Here is a 22,963-nt window from a genome sequence, read left to right on the forward strand (position 1 = left end):
GGCTTCTTTTCCATGGGTCCAGATGATGAAGATGTCATCAATGTAGTGCAAGTAGAGTAGGGGCATTAGGGGACGAGAGCTGAGAAAGCTTTGTTCTAAGTCAGCCATAAAAATGTTGGCATACTGTGGGGCCATGCGGGTACCCATAGCAGTGCCGCTGACTTGAAGGTATACATTGTCCCCAAATGTGAAATAGTTGTGTGTGAGGACAAAGTCACAAAGTTCAGCCACCAGGTTTGCCGTGACATTATCGGGGATACTGTTCCTGATGGCTTGTAGCCCATCTTTGTGTGGAATGTTGGTGTAGAGGGCTTCTACATCCACAGTGGCCAGGATGGTGTTTTCAGGAAGATCACCGATGGATTGTAGTTTCCTCAGGAAGTCAGTGGTGTCTCGAAGATAGTTGGTAGTGCTGGTAGTGTAGGGCCTGAGGAGGGAGTCTACATAGCCAGACAATTCTGCTGTCAGGGTGCCAATGCCTGAGATGATGGCGCATCCGGGATTTCCAGGTTTATGGATCTTGGGTAGCAGATAGAATACCCCAGGTCAGGGTTCTAGGGGTGTGTCTGTGCAGATTTGTTCTTGTGCTTTTTCAGGGAGTTTCTTGAGCAGATGGTGTAGTTTCTTTTGGTAACCCTCAGTGGGATCGGAGGATAATGGCTTGTAGAAAGTGGTGTTAGAGAGCTGCCTAGCAGCCTCTTGTTCATATTCTGACCTATTCATGATGATGACAGCACCTCCTTTGACAAGGTTGTATCTAAATCACAGCTGTTATGCTTCATAATCAGCACTCCATTGAGATGAATAGGGGCTGTTCACAACTCTTTTGGAGCTTGCTCAAATAGATAGCACTGCACTGGTTACACATGGTTCACATTTTGAAGGTTATCTTTGTAACCATCTGGAGACCTGGAAAAAGGGAGGGTTCAGATAACCGTGGGTGTTCAGGCTGCAGGAGACCATGTAGCATGTCAGAGAGAATTCTGCAATTGTGTTCACAGAACTGTGTAATCAGGTAGATACATTCAACACAACTGGACATAGGCCATGCCTACAAAAGATATTGTTTCAGTCAGATAAAGGGGCAGGGTAGGCCAAAATTCAATATGCTCTAATGCTGAGATCCAGAGGATGTGTAAACAGGCAACTACTGAAGCGAATACATTGCTGCCACAAAATGGAGCAAAAAACAGTGCAATGAACTTGATCCTATGTGTGGAATCCTATCCTGCCGTGGCAGGATGATGGTACCCAAAGCAGAATAGCTAGCAATGTTTTACTGTACAGGCAATGGGCCCAGGGCCAGGGTTTTGCCCATTAAGATCATGCCACTTCATCCACCACCAAAATTCATATGCTTCCTACGTGGGTCATGCAGTCATATTAATGGCATCAGCAACCCTGCACAATCACTATTTAGTACAGGAAGTAGAGAAGAATACCTTATCCAGTTGAAGTGGCAGGCCAATAATCCTAAGAATGTTTCTGACCTCATGTTACTATTACTAACAAACGCTCCTATAATAGAGATGACTTAATGGCACCAAAGACCAGCATGATCTGACATGCAGAATGTGGGCTGATAGTGTTTAGACAGAAATGTCAAGTTGACTGGCTCCTATTATAGCACAGCTGTTGAACGCTGCAGCTGAGCAAGGTCTAGCAGCTATTAGACAGGATGCTGCAATGAATGAATCACAGGGCTAACAGCTGATTGAGCAGACGTGTATACAAGATGATGCCTTAATTTCCCACAGAGATTCATATATTAAATGAATTGTAGATAGGCTCAAATTATTCCATGCTGCAGATCGAGGTTTATTTCTTAAAAATAGATCCTCTGTCATCCTATTATTGAACTATAACTACTATGAAAAAAACATAACCGTAAATGGGAGAATTCCCAAGTTTTCACATGGAAATTTGTCTTGATACCCTGTTTGGAATCTGGGACAAGACAAAGATCTGTATAAAAAATAAATACCGTCAGATGAGGTTTACTAGTTCTCAGACACAGGTATCATATATCCTGTACTACTCTACTGGATCACAGAAGAGCTGTTTTAATCTCTGACCAAGGAAATATGCAAATCCATTCTTCAGCATTCTTATCTAGATTTTGCACTTCAGTGCTTTCTAGTGCCTAATGAAGGCAGGATTTTGTTTAATTTACTTTGTTTCCAGTTTTTAAAAACTAATTTATTGTGACTTTCTAATAGTTATGAGATGAGGGTAACTAAACCCACAGTCACTCTTATTTTCCTGAAAAAATGTTTTTCAATGCATACATGAAATGTTCATGAGATGAAAAAAGCCTGACATTAGTCTGTGGTAAGGACATTTGGTTGAGGTATAAGTCATACCTTCCTGTGAATAACTGACACAGAAAATGAAATAAATGTTTGAATCTATGACCATGTTCAACTGAAGATGTCTAATAAAGGTATTCTCTGACATTCCTTGTAGCCATCTAGTTGCTGGACATATTTTTTTTTCTTTTTTTAACTGTTTCTTTATTAGTATTTGTTGTGGATAGAGCAAACATATCTAATAAAATACAATGTAATCCAGAAGTAACAAAACCATAGACATGTAGGCCTATCTGATGTTTGTGATGGCATGGGGAGAACTGACCCTATATGCCCTTAATACAAAGGATTTAAAAGAGCACTCAAGGTAGAAATTCAAATAGCTATTCTACAACTATGTCCCTACTTTTGTTACTAAGGCAGTGTTGCCAACTCTTGCGATTTCATCTGAGTCCCACAATTTCAGTGTATTTCTTAAAGTCCCAATTCCTGGAATGAAGAGAATGCATGAGAATCTCCACATTTGTTAAAGTAAGTTTCTAGCCCCCATGATTGCAGAGAAAAGTTGAAAACATGAAGTGCACCCTAAAAGCTCAAACAAGAAGGCAAATAAAAAGAATCTTAAATTTCATATTTTTTTTAAATCATGATTTTTAAGCCAGTCATGGTATGGGGGGGGGGCCCTAACTCATGACTTTTGATTGCTTGAGGTTGGCAATACTGCAAAGAATACCTGAGTAAATTGAGAAAGATTAAAAATCTCATTTACTGTTCCCTATGCTTTGTTTCCTTTTTGCACTTCCTTTTGCACCAACAGTGAAACCAGACTGGTCAATTTTACTTGTGGGACTTCATACATTAGTACAGTGTTGTGTCTGGAATCACAAACTAGCAGGGGAACATTTTGAATTAACAGGAGAGAATATCTGTATTGAAAAAAGTCATTAATATAATCTTATTCATATTAGGTTCTGCAGACCCTTGGTTTTTAAAAGCAAGCAAAGAAAAATCAAATGTGAGGCCTAACCTATGTATAGATTTCATTGCTACATAGATCTTTAGGTCACCAACTATGCCACATATCATGGCTGAGTATAGATATACTTAATGGCCATCCGTATGTGAAAAAACTCAGGAACTCCATGCCCTTACTGCTTGACCTAAAAGAGAATATCCAATAGAAGGTCACACACCTTGTTTCTTGTGGAGGCCACCAGGCACACACCAGGGGGCTCCCTGCGTTCTCTCTCCCTCACCCATCCTAAGTTCCGTTTAGGCCACCCTCCTATCCCCCTCTATTTAAGCAATTCTCTGGAACCCCCATCTCCTCCCTCATGCAAGGGACTCTTTGTGCATCCCCATTTCTCCCTTGTCCTCGGTGACAAGGGCTTCGTGTGCCCTCTATGTCCCTCTCAGACAAACAGAGAAATGTAATCACTCAAGTTGAGTGTGAGATCCCACTTTGCTTGACCACTCAGCTGACGCAGTAGTATATTCTCTGCAGGCCTCCCACAAGCATAGTCACAACATGACATCATCTCCATGGCAAAAGGTGGCATCAGAAATTTTTACACTAGATAATAAAATCAGTGTGATTCTAGTAGACTATTATGGTGCTATAGAACTTCAAAATCTTCCACAGTGACTGCTAAGCATAACCACATCTTTGCCTGACAAAAAATACCCAATGAGATGGTATCAGACAATGATACCACAATACAATACACAAAAATTCCAACAGTTTATGTATAGCTACAATTTTTGTCACACAACATCTAGTCCTTTCTATCTGCAGCAATCAAATGTACATATTGAAAAAATAGTACAGCTTGTGAAGCAAGCAATGTGGGAGAGACCCATACTTCCATTTAGAGTACATGCATTTCTATATACTGGATAAAAATAAGGTACTTATTTATTGGGTAAATAGGGTAAGATTTATAATGTCAATTTCTTTGCTTTTCAGTGCTTTGGGTTTTGTTAATGACATAAATTTTAGTTGTTACATGACAAACTTACCTGGCTTTTGGAACTGTTTTTTGTTTCCAGATTTACATATTTGAGCCAGAGAATCTTTCACACTCATTCACTTCAGTACTGCTTTTGTTAACTGTATCATTTTACTTCGGAAAGTATACAATGTGCACAGAAATATTCTCTCTTGATGGTGAACTATCATAATGATAAATGCAAGTCTGCATAAATCCATTGATCTGGCTCCAGACATTTGGCACTGGCTATTTAACAAAGCTGATAAATTTATATTAGCAATATCTTCTGGATTATTAATGTTCAATACAACACAGAAAAATTATTACTAAAATAAATAGTACATACTGCTTAACTGTGATTAACAGGTCAAGTATTTTAAACATATTGAGATATTTCTCTTTGAGGCACAGGAACATGTCAATAATTTTACATCAATTAAGAATCTGTTGTAGAGTCTGGTGCAATATTTGTAGGATCTTAAATAGATTTGCACATCTGGTGTATGGTTAATTTCATGGAGGATCTTGGCATAAAACAGACAGTGGCTCTCATTCTAATCCCTTATTTCTTGTATTTCATCCTACAAAGAAATATAATATATACCATATGGATATTATGCCTGGGTATAGGAAGTGGAGATGGTGATACAATATGTAGCACTCTTTCTAAATCAGTACTAGTGCTAGGGGGTGCTGCTCTGCTTTCATGATAATTAAATGTAGAAGGCTTGACCACCCAAAGTGATTAACCATCTCCTGGTTCTCTAAATGTTAAGGGTGTTAACCTATGTATTCTAGCCAAGTTCCAGTTCAGGAAATTGCATTTTTCCTTCCTATATTCCATGTATAGTTGCAAATGGCTAATGTGGTTCTACTTCAGTTTTTGTTCGAAATTGGTGGAAAATTCTGCAGTGGGCTTTAAAGTGACCAGATTTCCAAAATGAAAAACCAGAACATCTATTGCAGGGTTTGAGCCTGCAGAGGATAGTTTTGTTGACAGGCGGTGCACCAGAAACTCTGTCAATTGAAGAGAGAGAATAAGGTGATTGCTTCACCCCTGTCAAACTATGCACCTCCCCCTTCTCCTCTGCCATCCTATCCATTTGACGACACTCTATACACCAGGAAGAAAAGGAGGACTTGTGGCACCTTAGCGACTAACAAATTTATTTGAGCATAAGCTTTCGTGAGCTACAGCTCACTTCATCGGATGGTGGGGAAGGGCTGATAACATCTGCCAAGCCTGGTGAGACGTGCTCCTTGAGGTGCAGATGTACCTAGCCAGCCTACTGTAAATTTCTCTGACAGCCAAAAGCTGTTTAAAAAAACAAGTCCCCCCGTCTCCTCCAAGGCCACTAGAACAGTCAGTTTTCAGGGGCACTTCACGTGTTTGTTCCTGGACAACTCCTTGTGTGATTCCTATCCCTGCCTCCCAGGGCATGGGGAGAGAGCTTAATTAATGTTCCCAGCATCCATTGTCTCCCTTAGATGAAAGGAAGCTGGTACCACGGCCTTGGTATTAATTCAGTATCACCATCCCTAGGTGTTAAAAATTAGTCAGACCCCCCCCCCTCCTCCATACTTAAGACTGGCTGAAAAATCATGAGATTTTTACAAAGTAATGAAGGGTGGGTTCGTTTTATTTGACTTCCGGCTTTTCAACCTCAGGTTTCGGGCTTTTCTCTGTAACGGGGAGAGCTAGAAACGTCCTTTGCCCATAGCAGAGCTGAGCGTGTCCCCCATCTCCTGACCCCAAAAGCTGCAGCCTGCGCGCCTCATCGCCCTTGCCAGAGCTGGGAACCGGGGCGGTGGCGGGGGGGGGGGAGCGATTAGGAGTAAAATGTGGGTCAGTAAAACTAACAAACAAGGTATTTATCAATGACATCATCATATTCAACCCCCTCCCCCCCCCCCGCCGTTCGGTCCCCCGGTGCCCCCAGCCCTAGGGATGCAGGCGGCTCTCGGGGAGAGGCTAGCGACAGCTCTAACACCGCCCCGCCCCCTCCCGCTCCTCTCGCAAGGGGAGGCCTGAGCGCCTGTGGTTTCCCTTGTCCCTCGGCGCGCGCCGTAGCGCTGCTCCCGGCTTCTACCCTCTGGAGACTGTTTGCAAGATGGCGGCCGCGCGGGCGGCTCTTCGCGGCCGGATCCCCGCGGCCGGGTAGAGACACCTCCCCCCCCCCCCCAACGCCGCTCCGCGCCGGGCTGCAGACAGGGGCCTGCTGCTGCCATGCCGACCTCGGTGCATGCATGAGAGACGTCGCCGAGCTGCTCCCTGCTGCTGCCGCCGCCATGGAGGAGCCGCCGCCGCCGCAGGGGCTGAGCCCGGGGAGGTCAGTGACCGCCGCTGCCAAATAACGAGCCACACACAGACAGGGGCCCGGCCCGCCGCCACATAGTGAGCCAGCCTTCCCGGCCGCACCTGATTCCCTCCTCGGGGACCGGAGCAGCCACCGGGTCTCCCTGCCCAGGCGCCACCTGCCCCCCGGTGCTGGCGGCTTCGTGATCAGCACAGGCGGGGCAGCCTCCTCTCCCCTGCGGGAGCCGCTTGCCGCGGATCGCTGGGGCGCGCATTTGGGGGCTGCCTCCCCCGCCCGTGTCTGGGCGCTTCCCAGCCCCCCGCGGCGCCCGCGGCACGCGCTCAGCTCGCGCGCGGCTGCACTGGGGATTTTTTCCTCCTGGGGTGGAAAGGCCGCCGCCGCCGCCGCCGCTGCTTCAGCCGTTCTGCAAACGGCCCCGGAGGAGAAACTCGTTAGACAGCAAATCTCTCGCGGCGGCCGTGGGGCACAGCAGCACTTCGTGGGTAGATCTGTGATCGCTAAACACGCACCGGAGCAGCAGGAGAGGGTGATGGTTCTGAAGCATTCACAAAAGAAACAGGCGGCCCCGTTCCCGTCTCCCCCCGAAAAGCTTTACAAACTGGCAATATTTTATGGAGTTGGCACATTTCCTGAGATCAAAAAGGAGAATAAAACCCATTCAAATCACTTATCGTTTTTCGGTAAAGGAGGTACAGGGTGACCTATCCGTGTCGGCTGAAATATAAAAGGAGTACTTGTGGCACCTTAGAGACTAACAAATTTATTAGAGCATAAGCTTTCGTGAGCTACAGCTCACTTCATCGGATGCATTTGGTGGAAAAAACAGAGGAGAGATTTATCATGCAAGAAGGTTTGGGGATTTTGTAGCAGTTCTGGATAACAATCGGTAGTTAGATCTCTGTGGCTCTTAGAGAAAACAGCAGTGTCTCAGAGAAAGCACCTCTTCCTTAAATTATTGCTTTTGGCAATGTTGCAATAGATAACTCTGATAGAAGAAAACATTTTAAAACATTTATCTACAGTCTCAAGCTTCTTACTGCTACCTCTGCCTGCTGAACATGCTGAACTCAAACTGGCTTCTTTCAAGTCTCCATCTCAGCCCCATTGTGAGATGAGTATGTAGATAACGTAATGGTTTAATGATTCCAACTAGCTGCAGAACTGTTGCATAACTTCAAGTTATTAATTCCTTAGCAATTATTTCTCTTTTTAAAATAACATCCTGTTGATACATTACTTCTCACCAGGAAGCATGCAGGAAACATTCTTTTAAAACATTTCAATTAGTGTACAATTAGTAACATAAGGGGAAGAGTCAGGCACACTCCATCTCAGGTGCACTGTAAAGAAGAACTAAGTGCAGTCACATTCATGAGATCCTTCTTGGATGATGATAGTGACTCTTTTATTACTGTAATGTGTTGAGAGGGACATGGGTATTTACCTTTAGATGTAGTTTGGACTAAGGCTGTGAAGTTGGATGGCAACTAGTTTGGATTTGCTTTAATATCTTTTAAGTAAAATAATTTTTAAAAATGTTGTCATAAAAGCCTGTGATTTTTAATATGTTAATAATTTTGACTCATACTAGTTTACATTGACATTAACAGGAGTATTATGCTCTATAAATGCAAATAAGACAAATGAATTCATAAGTTCCCCAGTTCCTTTTCAGAGGTCTTCTAATAGTAGCAGTTTATATTAAGCAGAAAGACTTAAAAACAAAACTGGTATAATCAAGACCCCAAACTAAGAGTCAAATTTAGTGTCTTCATGTACGGTAGATTACTTTCCCACATGAATAGAGCATACCCGTGCATTTCCTGCTTAGGGCCACTTCTGACCTCTGGTGGATCCTGCTTATTAAAATCCAGTTTATGTGGGTGTAGATCGGGGTGGGCAAACTTTTTGGCCTGAGGGCCACATGGGGTTTCTGAAATTGTATGGAGGGCCGGTTAGGGGAGGCTATGCCTCCCCAAACAGCCAGGCATGGCCTGGCCCCTGCCCCCAGCCAACCCCCCCCCCGCTTCTTGCCCCCGATGCCCCCCCTAGGACTCCTGCCCCATCCAACCCCACCTGTTCCCTGTCCCCTGATGGCCCCCCCAGGACCCCTGCCCCATCCACCCCTCCCTGACTGCCCCCAGACCTCCTTCCCCCTGCTGCCCCATCCAATCCCCCCTCCTTCCTGACTGTCCCCCCCAGGACCCCTGCCCCCATTCAACCCTCCTGTTCCCCGTCCTCTGACTGCCCTGACTCCTATCCACAGCCCTGCCCCTTGACCACCACCCCAAACTCCCCTGCCCTCTATCCAACCCCCCCGCCCCCTTACCGCGCTGCCTGGAGCACCGGTGGCTGGCGGCGCTACAGCCGCACTGTCCAGAGCACCAGGCTCTGCAGCTGCGCTGCCCGGTATGAGCTCGCAGCCCTGCCACCCAGAGCATTGCGCCAGCGGCACAGTGAGCTGAGGCTGCAGGGGAGGGGGAACAGCAGGGGAGTTTCCAGGGGCTAGCTTCCCAGCTCAGGGGCCAGGCAGGAGGGTCCCATGGGCCAGATCCACCCGTCCCCGTAGTTTGCCCACCTCTGGTGTAGATAGTGTGGTGGCAATTCTTTCCAACAAATGAAAATTAAATACTTAATTTAATTTTTTCAGAGTGGGTAGGAGGTGTCTCAAAACAATTGGGTATTCTTAGTTTGTGTAGTGCAATTGCCTGTTCTCCACTGTAATTCACCTCCATATGAACTGTAGATACTGACTTATCTTTAGAGTAAAATGATTTCCATGGTTCTATAGGAAACTTGTGCTTATTTTTTAAAAAAATGAACAGAGTACGCTAAAGTTTTTGTAGCAGAATTACTGTGGATTTAAACATTGTTGGTACATTTAGACCTCAATCTCACAATCAGATTTATGTGGGCAGAAGTTGAAGAACCCTGTTGAAGTTGGTTAGACTCTGCACAGACTTAAGAGTCTGCCCATATGGATCTGATTGGAGCCTTTGGTTTTGAAAACAAGATATTTTAAATCAGTGCTCCCTTCACTTAATTGCCAAATTTTGTGTTTAAAATGTAGGGTTTTCGCTAGAATATTTGAAGGCCACTTGATGACATATGACACAAACTGAGAACTTCCAGTCCAGTTATAAGAGCACAAAGATGCTTTCTTACCGTTATTACTGGTCCTTCAGGTTTGTGTTGAGGGACATTTCACTGTTGTTGCTTGTACTGTACTCTCTTTTGGAATAAACAATGAAGTGAGGCTCTATGTATTTTGCATAAACAATACACTTGCATTTATAAAATATAAGTTGACCCGTTTTGTCATTTCTGAAACATTGTCTTGGTCTAGCAAATTACTGAAATAAATCAAGGATTCCATAGCTCGTCAGAGCATAATTTTAGCAATATAGGTATTGGCTCAAGATAAGCACACAGTGCAAAGTCACATTTTGTTTGAATTACATAGAATCAGTTATTACTATAAGATACTCCAAAATATTTGATTGAGAATCCTTCTCCAAAAACAATATTTTCTCCCAACCCTTCTCTTTCTTCCTAAAAAATACCACTCCCTCCCCTCCTCCCCCTCAGAATAAAGAGTTTTTGAGCAAGAGAAAAAGTGAATGCTGGGCAGACTGGAGCACTTAAGAGCATCAAGTGAAATCATGCTGCTAGTGGGGTTTGGGCAGGAGTTCATATGTGGTGGCTTGTTTGATTTTTTTTAAAGACAAATGAAATATGATTGTATTAAAGTTTTAAAGGTAAAATTTGTGCATACTTATATGAATGAGAATACTTGTTCAAAGTGTTCAATTGCTTAGCACTTTTTGATTGTTTAGAAGTTTTGGCTGCAGGTGTTACCTGGTAATTGGGGCCGTAACAGTTTATGTCCAAAAACTGCCTGGCACAAAATCCAAGATAGAGGAAAAGGTGTCCTTAGTTCACCTTTATTGATTACTTTATTGATTTGTGTTCCAATTTGGTCCTTGGTAAAGGGGAGGACAGCCTTAGAGATTTCCTAACTTTCACTTTGTTTCTGTAGCCCTCTTTTCTCCTGTCACAGCTCTGGTGCCAGGACTTGGGATTGGGTGGAGAAGCAAGGAATAGGGCTGCCAATGAGGCATCTGAAGCTGTTGTGCCAGCTATGTACCATGTGGAGACTGGGAAAATTCCCAGCGACTGATCTGCCAAATTTATTGGCCATAGGGCAATGATGAATTGAGTGCTTAATCTATTGAGGAATCTAGTGTTTTGGGAAGTCCAGTGTTGTTTCATGAATTGAATTCAGTATGTTTCTCACACTGATAAATTACATTTGTAGGACTGATAGTGAAAAGAATAAAACTAATTTTCTATTCCCGATTATATTTTCAAGTGGAAAATTAATCTGAAAGAGCTTCATCTGTTGTTTTTCATGTATTTAAAGAGACAAAAAATGCTCCACTTTTATATACTATAGTCTCTTGTTCGAGACTGGGATCAGTGAGTGACTGTCCTCAAACCCCCCACCCCCACCCCAACCACACAGATGGAGTACTACGTGAGATGTCTTTGGCATTCATAGCAACAAGGATTAATTTTGCAGAGTGTGGCTGCTTCAGTTGTTTTCATGGTTGTTAATTGGTGCTTTCTGTGTCAGGGTTGGTTTTATTGTTATGTAAGCTGGTGATGTTGGCCCTTGTGGAATGCAAGCCATGCTGTTGTGAAAAACAGATCCACTGACTATAGAAGGAGAAGATTAGGGGTATGCTGGTAATTTTTAATCTAATGAGTAATATTAATTAGTCTTTGCACTTTACTCCCTTTCCCTTTACCTGAAAATTTAAAAAAGTTCCATCCAGACATATCCTGTGAAATATTTTTATACTAACTTTAAAAATTCATAACTTGCTTCTTTTTAAAAGTGCATTTTTATTTTTAAAACCCTCTTACTGGAATATTTAATATATTGGCTTCTAGCAGCACACAGTATTATATTAGAAGATGCAGTTAGCTCAGCTTCTTTCTCCATCTCTATGATTTAACTTGTTTTACACACTCAAAACACTTCCATTACTTCATAAATCTGCAGAGCAACAGGTTTTAAGCATTTGTCCATAAAACATGTTAATTGCTTTAAAATTATTTGTTGCTTTCCTGGCTTGATACATAAATTCTGAATTAAAATACTTTTCAGGAAGGGATTGAGGAAACCCATCATGTAGTTTAGAATAAAGAAAAACTAGCATCTGTATTATATTCTCTACATGGGGATTGAAAGTTTTACCTGGCATCTTTTATCCAGAGACCAATGTTGAAGATATGGGTGACTGGCTCAGTGAAGTGCCAGGGCGATGCCCTCATGAGAAGCCCAGACTCCCTCCAGTTCCAGCTGCTGGGAAAGGCAAGAGTACTGGGATTCTTACCAGGGTGCTGTCCACATTCCTTACTTGGGGCCTGACATTTCAATCTTATTAGTAGGGATTAATGTGAATCTACTTTTACACTACCTACGCTCTTACTGGCTGCTGGAAGAGAGAAGCTTTGTATCTTTTTAATAGTGATAGTAGATTCTTTTGACTTGTGCAGGAGTAGGTGGATCTCCCATTACCCTAGCCTTCTGACTGTTCCAGGGGAATTAGACAGTTTCTGCTACTTTACCCCTTTCCTAGCTGCCTCTTTTTTTGAAGGGTGTGGGGTGGGGACTCTTCTCTGGAGAATTACTTCAGCGCTTGACTTCTGTGTTTCTCATAGCTTTCCCAGGCAACAACAAAATGAAAGTGACTTAATCTATGTCTGTTTTACTGTACTTACTGGGTTCTTAGTAGCAGCTGTGAAACTGACCTGTGTTTTGTCAATTTTATTTTTTCTGCTCTTGGGTTGAACTTTTACATTCTTCCTCTAAAGGTATATCTACATTTATGGTGGCATATAGTGTATGGACACTGCATGCCCAGCTAGCATGAGTATTAACAGCAGTGTAGACAATGGGGCACTGCTCAGGCGAGTAGTGTGTCCTAGGTGCCTGAACCTTAGACCATGCACCCTACATGGCTCTCTATAAGCTCAAGCAGGGTCTCCAATGTCTACAGTGCTAAAAACAGCACTGTAGTGTCCCACTCCGTCCCCACTGCCAGAGCCTTTTCCTGTTGCCTCCCCCCGCTGGAGCCTTTTGCTGTCGCATGTTGCACCACAGTGACTAGTGTGGATGCAGCCTACCTGCAGTGTGTAGCTACATACGGCATTATGTAGGGTACAAGTAGACCAGGTCTAAATCTGCAAGAATTACTTTAAAGGTCCTGGCTAAAATGAGTACCCATTTGATAACAATTATCTCGTGGCACAATCCACTCCTTAGCCTATCATAGTCCAAATCAAAAGGAATTGTCCAAGGAAACGTAACAGGCATAAGAATTCAGATTCTGGATAGCTAGTATCTATACACTGCAGAGGACAACTACCTATGCATGGGCCTGAAGCAGATCAACGGAAATAAAAATTGATGCTGAGCAATGCAAGATTTACTGTGAACCAACAACAATCAATTTAATCAGCAATGATGCATCCAATATAACCTGCATCCCAGAGGCCTGGCTGGATGATGATTTGAGTCCTTTGCTAACCCCCTTTGTCCCTCCAGGATACTTGGTACATCACAGACTTGGACAGGCCAAGAAGGTCTGGGGCACTGTGTTCATTTTTTTTTTTTATTATTTTCAAAAGAGGTGCCTCAGTTAAGACACATTCATTTGAATTTCTCATCTGACAATAGAAACCAGAATCAATGCTAGCAGACTTTATACTCATTTACAGGTCTCACAGGCTAAAGAGTTCATAATGGAGCTCACTGATACCTGGTTGATGATGGTAGTATTGTCCACGGAGATTTCAACATGCATGTTGACAAGGCCACAGATGCAGAAGTCCCAAAACACATATTCTCACTTGCCTCCTAAGAACTTTCATGGGTCAGCTCTGGTGCATCCCACATAACTGGTCACACCCTGGCCCTGATCTTTGGCCTAGATGTCAGTAGCAAGGACATCATGATCCAGACACTGTCTTGGACACACCATCACCTTTTTAAGTTAGTGATCAGAGCTCTTCCAGCTTGCAAGCAACAAGAAAGAGCCATGACACTGATTCAATCATGAAGACTTATGAAGTATACCAAATTTCAAAGCCTCCTAAAGGACAGCGGTACCCCACCCACAGGATGAGTTGAAGAACTGGCCAATCATTATCATTCTATACTAATTTCAACTATTGACATGTTCGCCCCCAGATAGCCCCTTCTTAACCATCAACACAGATCTCCTTGGTTTTCTAGATGAAGAGAAAGAGGTGGAAACTCAAACACCAATGGCGGAAAATGAAGATTAATACAGACAGGTTGAAACCAAATGAATTCTTCCAAGTCAGTGCTGTGGCTGTATTACAGGCCAATAGCATCTTCCTTTCAGCTTCCATTGAATCTGCCAAATCCTGCCCCAAGAGCTGTCCAGGATAGTAAACTGCATCATTGCGTCTGAATGTCTATAGCTTGCACAGAGTACAGGACAGAGTACTAAACTCTGCAAAGAATGGTCATTGTACTTAGCTGAAGAGAGTGTGCACATTTGAGGATGCTTCCCAAACTACCTTGATCCGCCTTGTCTGCTCCCACCAACCAGTAGTCTGTTTGCATTCCCAGAGTCCAGTACATTCACTCAGCCAGAAATTCTGGATACAGTAAAGGAGCCTTGACTCAAGACCTGTGAATTTGACCCAGGCCTTTCCTGGCTTTTGAAAGAGAGACATGAACAACTGGTGCCAGACATTAAGAAACCCACCCTGGACGCATCTAGAATAGCCAGTTACTGCCCAGTGTCAAACTTCCCATTTGCCAAAGGCCAACTTCAAGCTCATCTAATTGTGCTGAGTCTAGGTTATAAGCATCAGTCTGGATTCAGGCCAACATGGAACTGAAACCGCTTTAGTGGCATGGATGATGGATGATCTCCTACTGTCAAGGGGTAAGGGGCAGACATCCATTCTCATCCTTCTGAACCCAACAAATAGTGATGGGAAACCACACCTTCTCTACTAGAGCCCTCACTTGTGGAGTCTCACAAGGATCAGTTCCGTCTCCAGTTCTGTTCAACATCTGCATGCAGCCACTAGGTGAACTGGTCATTAGACATGGATTCCAGTGCTGGCAATATGCAGGTGAAATGCATTTCTGCGGCATATGATCGCACTACTACTACCAAGATGGCCTAGTGCTTTGATGAAATCAGCTCATTGATGGACAGCTGGTTGAAACTGACCAAGACAGAGGTTATGCTGATTGGGCAGAGGATAGCATTTTGAGGCGTTTACAGCCCTGGTGTAGTCTGCTTTGGTTGAAAGTGCACACCTGCAATTGGTCAATTCTTTCTGTAGTGTAGGAGTGTTCTTGAGTTCCTCACTGATGCTAAACTCTCCCTTACCATTATCCATGAGAAATGTCTTCTGTCATCTCCCATTACCTAGGAGACTCATCCTATCCTAGTGAACTGTGACCTCACCTCAGTTATTCATGGCTTTGTCACCTCTCTACTGGACTACAGCAATGCAGTATACTTAGGCATGAAGCCCTCAGTGCTAAGGAAACGCCAAATAATACAGACTGCTGCAGGATATCGCCTCAGTAATGCTGGCTGTTGTGAACACCTCTTCCGCGCCCTACACTGGCTTTCTATAGAATATTTAATCAGGTTCAAGGTGCCAGTCCTTTATTTCCCCCCAAGGTACTGTACTTAATGGCCTAGGCCTAGGGTATCTAAAAGACTAAAACTCTCTGGGGTGAAGACTGTGATCAGCAAAGTCATTCCTCTGGCACAATGGGACTTTCTACTAGAATCTTGCATGTGCAGGAGACGGAGCTTTCTCGGGGCCCAACCCAAAACTGTGGAATGAACTCTCAGGAACCAAGCATGATCACAAACCTCATCACCTTGCACTCAAAGAGCAAGACAGATTTCTTTGACCTTGCTTTCTATAACATAAACATATAGCAACATATGTGTGTAGAGGGTTTTTTTAAATTAAAAATGAAATACACTACTGCATGCATGTCTCCCTCCCCTCCCCCCCCCCCAAGAGATGAGAACAGACACATGATGGATGTTAGTCATGTTGCTTAATGCACTGCTGGAAGGAGCTTAGATATGGTGATGACAGTGATATAAAAACCCATAGTGTATAGAATAGAATTATATAGACAGAGTAAATTGTGGTTGTCTTTCGTGGGGGACATCGATTAAAGAGATATGTGGATCCTTTAAAAGTTTTTGTGTGGTTAGAGAATATTTTCTGATTCTGCACAAGAATATATTAGTGCAGCATTGTAAAATCATTATAACAATTTGCAAATCTAGACTGAAACGTGCTTGGTCACTCTCGCTCTCATGATGAAAAAGCTAGTATCTTGGCTGCATGTCATTTAACAAAAAAGAAAAAGTAGTGGGCTCATGTGAATAAGCAAGTAGAATTTTGTAAGTTTGGGCTAGAATATATCAGGGCTTGAAAAATTTACCATACTTACTAGCCAAAGGATGCAACATAATGGCACAATTGATGCACTGTCAACTTCAATAACTGTCATCCTGGGCATGGAGGGAAGCAGGAGAGGTGGTAGTTGAAGGACTGAGTGGAGCACTGCTACCAGCTCTGCTGCTGCTGCAGTCCCAGAGGGTGATCCATTTGTGTCTCACCAGCTGGTACTCTCACAGTTTGTTGGAGGAGGATTTGTAGCTTGCAAACTAGCCAGCCAAAATCTACCAAAAGTTTCAGGCCTTCTTTATATGTCACAAAGAAATGCCCCGCACTCCCCCAAAAAGGTGCAGCTCCGTTTCTTTTTCCGTTTGCAGGTTACCTTTGAACAGTAACAGTTTTATTCAAATGAGCTTTCTGTGAAAGAATAAAACTCATAGTTCTAAACGAACTCACCTTTACATGTATATTATGCTACAAATGTGGCAAAGCTCAAGCTGGAGTTGAAAACAATATAATCTAAGGTGAAAAAATTTGTTAATATTTTTCTATTTCTAGGTTTACTAGTTACAAAGAACTGGGAGTTCTGATTATTATTTTTTCTGAGATGAGAACATGAAGGGCTGCCAAAATGTTAAAGAGCTCTATTTATTGTATTTATTTATTTATTTATTTATTTATTTGTACTTATTTCTAGCTGGTACCACTTGCAGAATAAAAGTCCTTTTCTGTAGATCATTTAAATAGTCTGCAACAGTTGTGAATTCTGCTTGTGACAAAAAACAGGTACATTCTATTGAAAATTTATTTGCATTTTCCTTAATTCATTCTCTATTTTTGTCCTGTTTTCTTAATGTTGATCAGATTTTACTTTCAGCCAGAATGTACTTGAACACACTTCACTTACACTTATCGTTTTTGCCTCATCACTCTCTGGCCATACAATTTTCCATTATAAATAGTTATAATAGTATGCTTTGGGGTTTTCTTCCCAGGATGTTATGAAAAGTTGGGATAAGGTGTCAGAGTATCAATAGTGCAATGATATGGCTAGTTAGATCATGGATAATTTTTTAGTTAAATGTAGTTATTCCCCAGTTTCCCAAGATGATTTTGATTAATTAGTAGGACTATAACAGGAAAGGATCTGACTACAATTAGAGAACTATACAAATACAGATAGAGATATTTGAGATATCCTGGAGAAAGGAACTATACTATAGCCTCAGCATCTCTCTGTTTGGGATGGCTTTTTATTTTTATTAAAGGGCTTTAGTGGGTGAGAGACATCTTCCCTCTTTCTAGGTACAGTTTCTATGGCGTTCCATTAAAGAGAAAAATATTTGGCTTTGACCCCCATTTAGAAGTGAAAAAAGCTATTTTCTCCTGCAGTATTTTGCAGAAAAGTATTTCATCTTTCTGAGGAAAATGTTAGACTCTCAGAAATTTTATCAGGGTCATGCAGCAGAAGTACTTATTTGACACATCTGTCTCTTAAGGCCTTACCTGTGCTGGGGATTTACAGTCCTTGGTGGCAGGTTGCTAGCCTAGCTGCACTACCACAAGCCCCTAGTGCAGACAAGGAAAGCCACTGTATATCATGACTTGCACTGGTGCACTTTACTTTGGTATCAAGAAGGAGTTAGCTGAATTGGTGCAAATCAAGGCTTAGAGCACCTGTGCCTATTTGCACTGGTGCAGCCACATTGGGGGTTGACTTTCAAGGACTGTAACCAGGACAAATGCCCAGTATAGACAAGGCATTAGTAGGACCCACTTCTGTTTCTCTTTTGAAGTGGTAGTTGAAAAATGTTTACTGAATCAAAATTACAAAAGTAAATATGGCTTGGATTTCTGCCATAAGACAGTTTAAAAGATGAAAATGTGATGGAGAATTTTTTTCTTGACTTACTTCTTGGCCTTATCTTTACAGCTTCATGTTTCCTTTTCTCCTTTCAGCAAAAGTTGGCATGTACAGAGGAGTTTTGTGGCTTATATAGCTCATTCTGTATATCAGGCCCTGCTTTTTATTTCTAATATTGGTTGCTTTCATTTTGATAGTGATCTTGCTTGTTAACTTTTATTGAACACCCACTAGTAAGGCATATTTGGGTAGATGACTTGAGTGGTAGGAGCTTTGGTATTCAGTATCAGAATTCATATATTTTTCAAACTTCTTCCCCAAATCTCAAGTTGCCTCCTGATTAACTTTTTAATATTCTGATCTGCTTGAGTTCCACCCAGAGCCCTACATTGTAACTACTTAACCCTACAGAGTAATTATTTGGATTGTAATGTCTTTGGGTCAGGGACTGTCTGGGAAATGTACAAAATTGTATGATAACACTGTTGCAGTACATTAAATTTAAGAGTAAGCATTCAGGTGGCAATGCTTATGATACATTTTAATAGTAACTTTTACAGACCATTGCTAACTTATATAAATCTTTTTAAATAGCTGATCAGCCATAATGGCTTTTCACTTCATTTTAAAGATAAATTTCAAGGCTGTTTTCTCAGTGGTAGAGTCGGAGCCTTTCGGTGTGTGTGACATAATATCTAGGTTCTGTGAATTTATTTTATTGGAAGAGAAATTAATCAAAGAAATTTAAAAAGGGCCACATCTAAGGTATCTCTGTGTTCAGCCAAGATGGAGACTGAGTGTATTCAACCAGTGGATGTGAGCTAGCTCTTATAGAAAAAGAACAATGCTACAGATCAAAAGTAGATTCTATGGACATGGAAGCTGACCCAAAAACAATTTCTAGGGGAGCAAGAGTGGAGGAGTGGATAGCTGGCCAGCAAGCAGTCTGGACAGAGTGGTCAGGGAGCATACTGTTTTCAAGAGGTGAGTGCAGTTCACTTTTCCTGTTTTTATCTCTGACTCAGCTGAGAGTACTTAAGATTACTGTTGCATAAGTCATTTCTCTCAGACATCTGTCCTCGGAGGAAGAAAACCCTGTAACTTCTAAGAAAAGGTGCTGAAGGGTAAAGCATTTCTGTAATCTAAACCCCTCCCAGTCTAAATTCTGGGGAATGGACAAAGCTATCCTCTCCCAATGAATTTTGTTGCCATTAAGCTGTGATGTGTGAAAATAAGGTGAGAAACCCAAAGACTAAGGAAGAGGTGAGAATTGGCAATGGTGTTGGTCAAAATGTACTAGAGCTTAAATGGTATAAAGCATGATTTTACTTTTGGGCTTTATGTGATAACTGTTAGTTCAGCTGGAATCATTAATCAGGCTAACTGCACTATGTTACCTATCAAGGTCAAATCATCCCTTCAGTGGTTTAAGATTAAACCTTTTAGCAGATAAGTTAGAGCAGGGTTTGCTAGCTATGTACTTCTTTGCACTGCTAAGCACCTTTATTATCTATCGGAAGGTTTTATGCTGCTCACCATTGATGTAGTATTATGAGCACCTTCCATGTAAAACTGATTGGCAATAGCAAAGTATGTAGTGAACTTCATGGAATCTCTGGACTTTCTCTTGAGATATAAAAAGTTGTAAGGTTGTTTTTGGTTTTAAGGAGGGGGAAGGGACAAGTAGAAGGGGTGTTTAGTGTCACACATTAAGTGTGGAAAGAGTTTGTTAAAAATGAAAGTTCTGCAGCCTTTTCTAAAGATGGACAAAACTCCAATTTCACCTCATCCCCTCTGGAAGTTTGTTCCACAGCCAGATACTCTCAAATGAAAAGGTTTTGTCTCCCAGCTGCATATGCTTTGTCATGGACTTCATGATCTGCATTGTCTCAGAAGAGTTCATCTTCCTTGGCATTTCATATATTGAATAGAACATTCGTGTGGGAGAGAAAATACCAAAGAAGCCCACCATAGTAGTTTTAACTTCAAAAGGGGGAACTACACAAAAATGAGAGTGATAGTTAAATGAAAATTAAAAGGAACAGTCACAGGAGTGAAATGTCTGCGGGCTGCATGGAAACTTAAAAAAACAACAACAAAAACATAGAAGCTCAAGTTAAATGTATGCCCCAAATAAAAAAAATATGAGAGGACTAAAAAAAAGGTCTCTCTATAAACAATAGAGTAAAAGAGGTCGTTGGAGGCAAAAAGGCATCCTGAAAAATTTGGAAGTTTCAGATCCTACTGAGGAAAGGAGTATAAACTCTGGCAAGTCAAGTGTAAAAGTATAATTAGGCAGGCCAAAAAAGAATTTGAAGAACAGCTAGCAAAAGACTCAAAAACTAATAGCAAAATGTTTTGCATCAGAAACAGGAAGCTTACCAAATAGGCAATGTGGCCACTGGACAATCGAGGTGCTAAAGGAGCACTCAAGGAAGACCAGCCATTGTGGAGAAGCTAAATTAATTCTTTGCATCGATCTTCGCTGCAGGGGATGAGAGGGAGATTCCCACAGCCATTCTTTTTAGATGGTAGAAGGGGTTTTAGAACGTAGAAGCCATTCCCTGAGCCTTTCTTTTTAGGTGACAAATCTGAGGAACTGTCCCAGATTGAGGAGTCAGTAGAAGAGGTTTTGGAACAAACTGATAAAAGTGAACAGTAATAAGTCACTAGAACCGGATGGCATTCACTCAAGAGATCTGAAGGAACACCAATATTAAATTGCAGAACTACTAACTCTGGCATATAACCTGTTACTTATATCAGCCTCTGTACCAGATGACTGGAGGATAGCTAATGTAACGCCAGTTTTTAAAAAGGATTCAAAGGTGATCCTGATAATTACAGGCTGCTAAGCCTAACTTCAGTACCAGGCAAAGTCGTTGAAACTATAGTAAAGAACAGAATTATCAGAGAGATAAATGAACATGATGTGTTGAGGAAGAGTCAACATGGCTTTTGTAAAAGGAAATCATGCTTCACCAATCTATAAGAGTTTTTGATTATGTCAGCAAATGTGGACAAGGGTGATCCAATAGACATGGTGTGCTTTGGCTTTCAAAAAGCCTTTGACAGGGTCCCTCGTCAAAGGCTCTTAAGCAAAGTAAGCAGTCATGAGATAAGAGGAAAGATTCTCTCATGGATCAGGTTTCAGAGTAGCAGCCGTGTTAGTCTGTATTCGCAAAAAGAAAAGGAGTACTTATGGCACCTTAGAGACTAACAAATTTATTAGAGCATAAGCTTTCGTGAGCTACAGCTCACTTCATCGGATGCATCCAAAACGCTTATGCTCTAATAAATTTGTTAGTCTCTAAGGTGCCACAAGTACTCCTTTTCTCATGGATCAGTAACTGGTTAAAAGACGGGAAGCAAAGGATAGAAATAAATGGTCAGTTTTCCCAGTGGAGAAGGTGAATAGCAGTGTCCCCCCAAGAATCTGTACTGGGACCTGTGCTGTTCAACATATTCATAAATGATCTGGAAAAAGGAGCAAACAATGACCTGACACAGTTTGCAGATGATAAAAAAATTACTTAAGATATTTAAGTCCAAGGCAGACTGTGAAAAGTTACAAAGGGATCTCACAAAAGTGGGTGACTGAACAACAAAATTGCAGATGAAATTCAGTGTTGATAAATGCTAAGTAATGCACATTGGAAAGCATAATCCCAAAGCATACCGAATAATGGGGTCTAAATTAGGTGTTACCACTCAAGAAAGAGATCTTGGAGTCATCGTGGATAGTTCTCTGAAAAATCTGCTCAATGTGCAGCGACAGACAAAAAGAAAAAAAAAAAGCTAATAGAATATTAAGAACCATTAGGAAAGGGATAGACAAGTCAGAAAATATCATATAAATCCCTGAAAACCCACATCTTTACTACTACATGCAGTTCTGGTCCCCCCATCTCAAAAAAGATGCATTAGAATTGAAAAAAAGTGCAGAGAAGGACAACAAAAATGATTAGGGGTATGGAACAGCTTCCATATGAGGAGAGATTAAAAAGACCAGGATTCTTCAGCTTTGAAAAGAGACTACTGGGATGGGAGGATATGTTAGAGGCTTATAAAATCATGAATGGTGTGAAGAAAGTGAATATGAAGGTTTTATTTTCCCCTTCACATAACGCAAGAAGCAAGGGTCACTGGATGAAATTAATAGGCAGCGGGTTTAAAAACAAACAAAAGTACTTCTTCACATAATGTACAGTCAGTCCGTGGAACTCATTGCTGGGGATGTTATGAAGGCCAAAAGTATAACTGGGCTCAAAAAAGAATTAGATAAGTTCCTGGAGGATAGGTCCATCAGTGACTATTAACCAAGATGGTCAGGAATACAACCCCATGTCCTGGATTTCAAAAGTCTTTGACTGCCAGATGGTGGGAGTGAATGATACTGGATTGATCGCTCAATAATTGCCCTTTATGTTCATTCCCTCTGAAGCATCTGGCATTGGTCACTCTTGGAAGACAGAATACTGGGCTAGATGGACAATTAATCTGACCCAGCATGGCCATTCTTATGTTATGTTCCTATGAAATTTGGTGTCTAAAGTAGATGGGGCTTGGTCTGTTAAATGCTTTGAAGGTTAGGACTGAGGCCTTAAACTGAAATTGGAACTGCACTGAGAGCAAGTGGAGGGACAGGAGCACAGACGTGATGTGTTCATGGCAGCCTGAACCAGGTAAGGAAGTGGGCAGCTGCATTTGAACCTGTTCATTGTTTTTACGTTCAGTTTCAGATACAGTGAATTGCATTCATCCAATCTGGAAATAGGTGCATGGATTATTGTGGCCAGGCTCTCATGAGGGAGCAAGGGATGGAGCTGGAGATGAAAAGGCATTTTTAGACACTGATGCTATCTGATCATCCAAGCTTAATGAGGAGTCAAAGAAAATTCTGAAGCCTTGCACCAATTTGATGAATGGGGGTTGTATGCCTTCAAAGGAGGATGAGGGAGATGATGTGCTGACTAGTTTTCAAAGCAT

General features: G+C 42.0%; 1 protein-coding gene across 9 annotated transcripts in view; it reads left to right on the top strand.

The window, feature by feature from the left end:
* The first annotated feature begins 5,917 nt into the window (after positions 1–5,917).
* Positions 5,918–22,963, top strand: part of MAP3K4 (mitogen-activated protein kinase kinase kinase 4) — a 150,463-nt gene continuing 133,417 nt past the window's right edge. For 2 of the 9 annotated variants that reach the window (XM_043511250.1, XM_038395740.2), the window contains exon 1: positions 6,379–6,630. In XM_043511250.1, the coding sequence (XP_043367185.1) occupies positions 6,548–6,630 (83 nt within the window). In that variant the 5' untranslated portion in view covers positions 6,379–6,547. Of the gene's footprint in view, positions 6,631–9,082; positions 9,804–22,963 lie in introns of those variants that run through there. The other 7 variants (XM_038395736.2, XM_038395734.2, XM_038395738.2 and 4 more) reach the window with 7 other exon arrangements.

Source organism: Dermochelys coriacea, chromosome 3 (assembly GCF_009764565.3).
Source record: "Dermochelys coriacea isolate rDerCor1 chromosome 3, rDerCor1.pri.v4, whole genome shotgun sequence".
Lineage (NCBI taxonomy): Eukaryota > Metazoa > Chordata > Testudines > Dermochelyidae > Dermochelys > Dermochelys coriacea.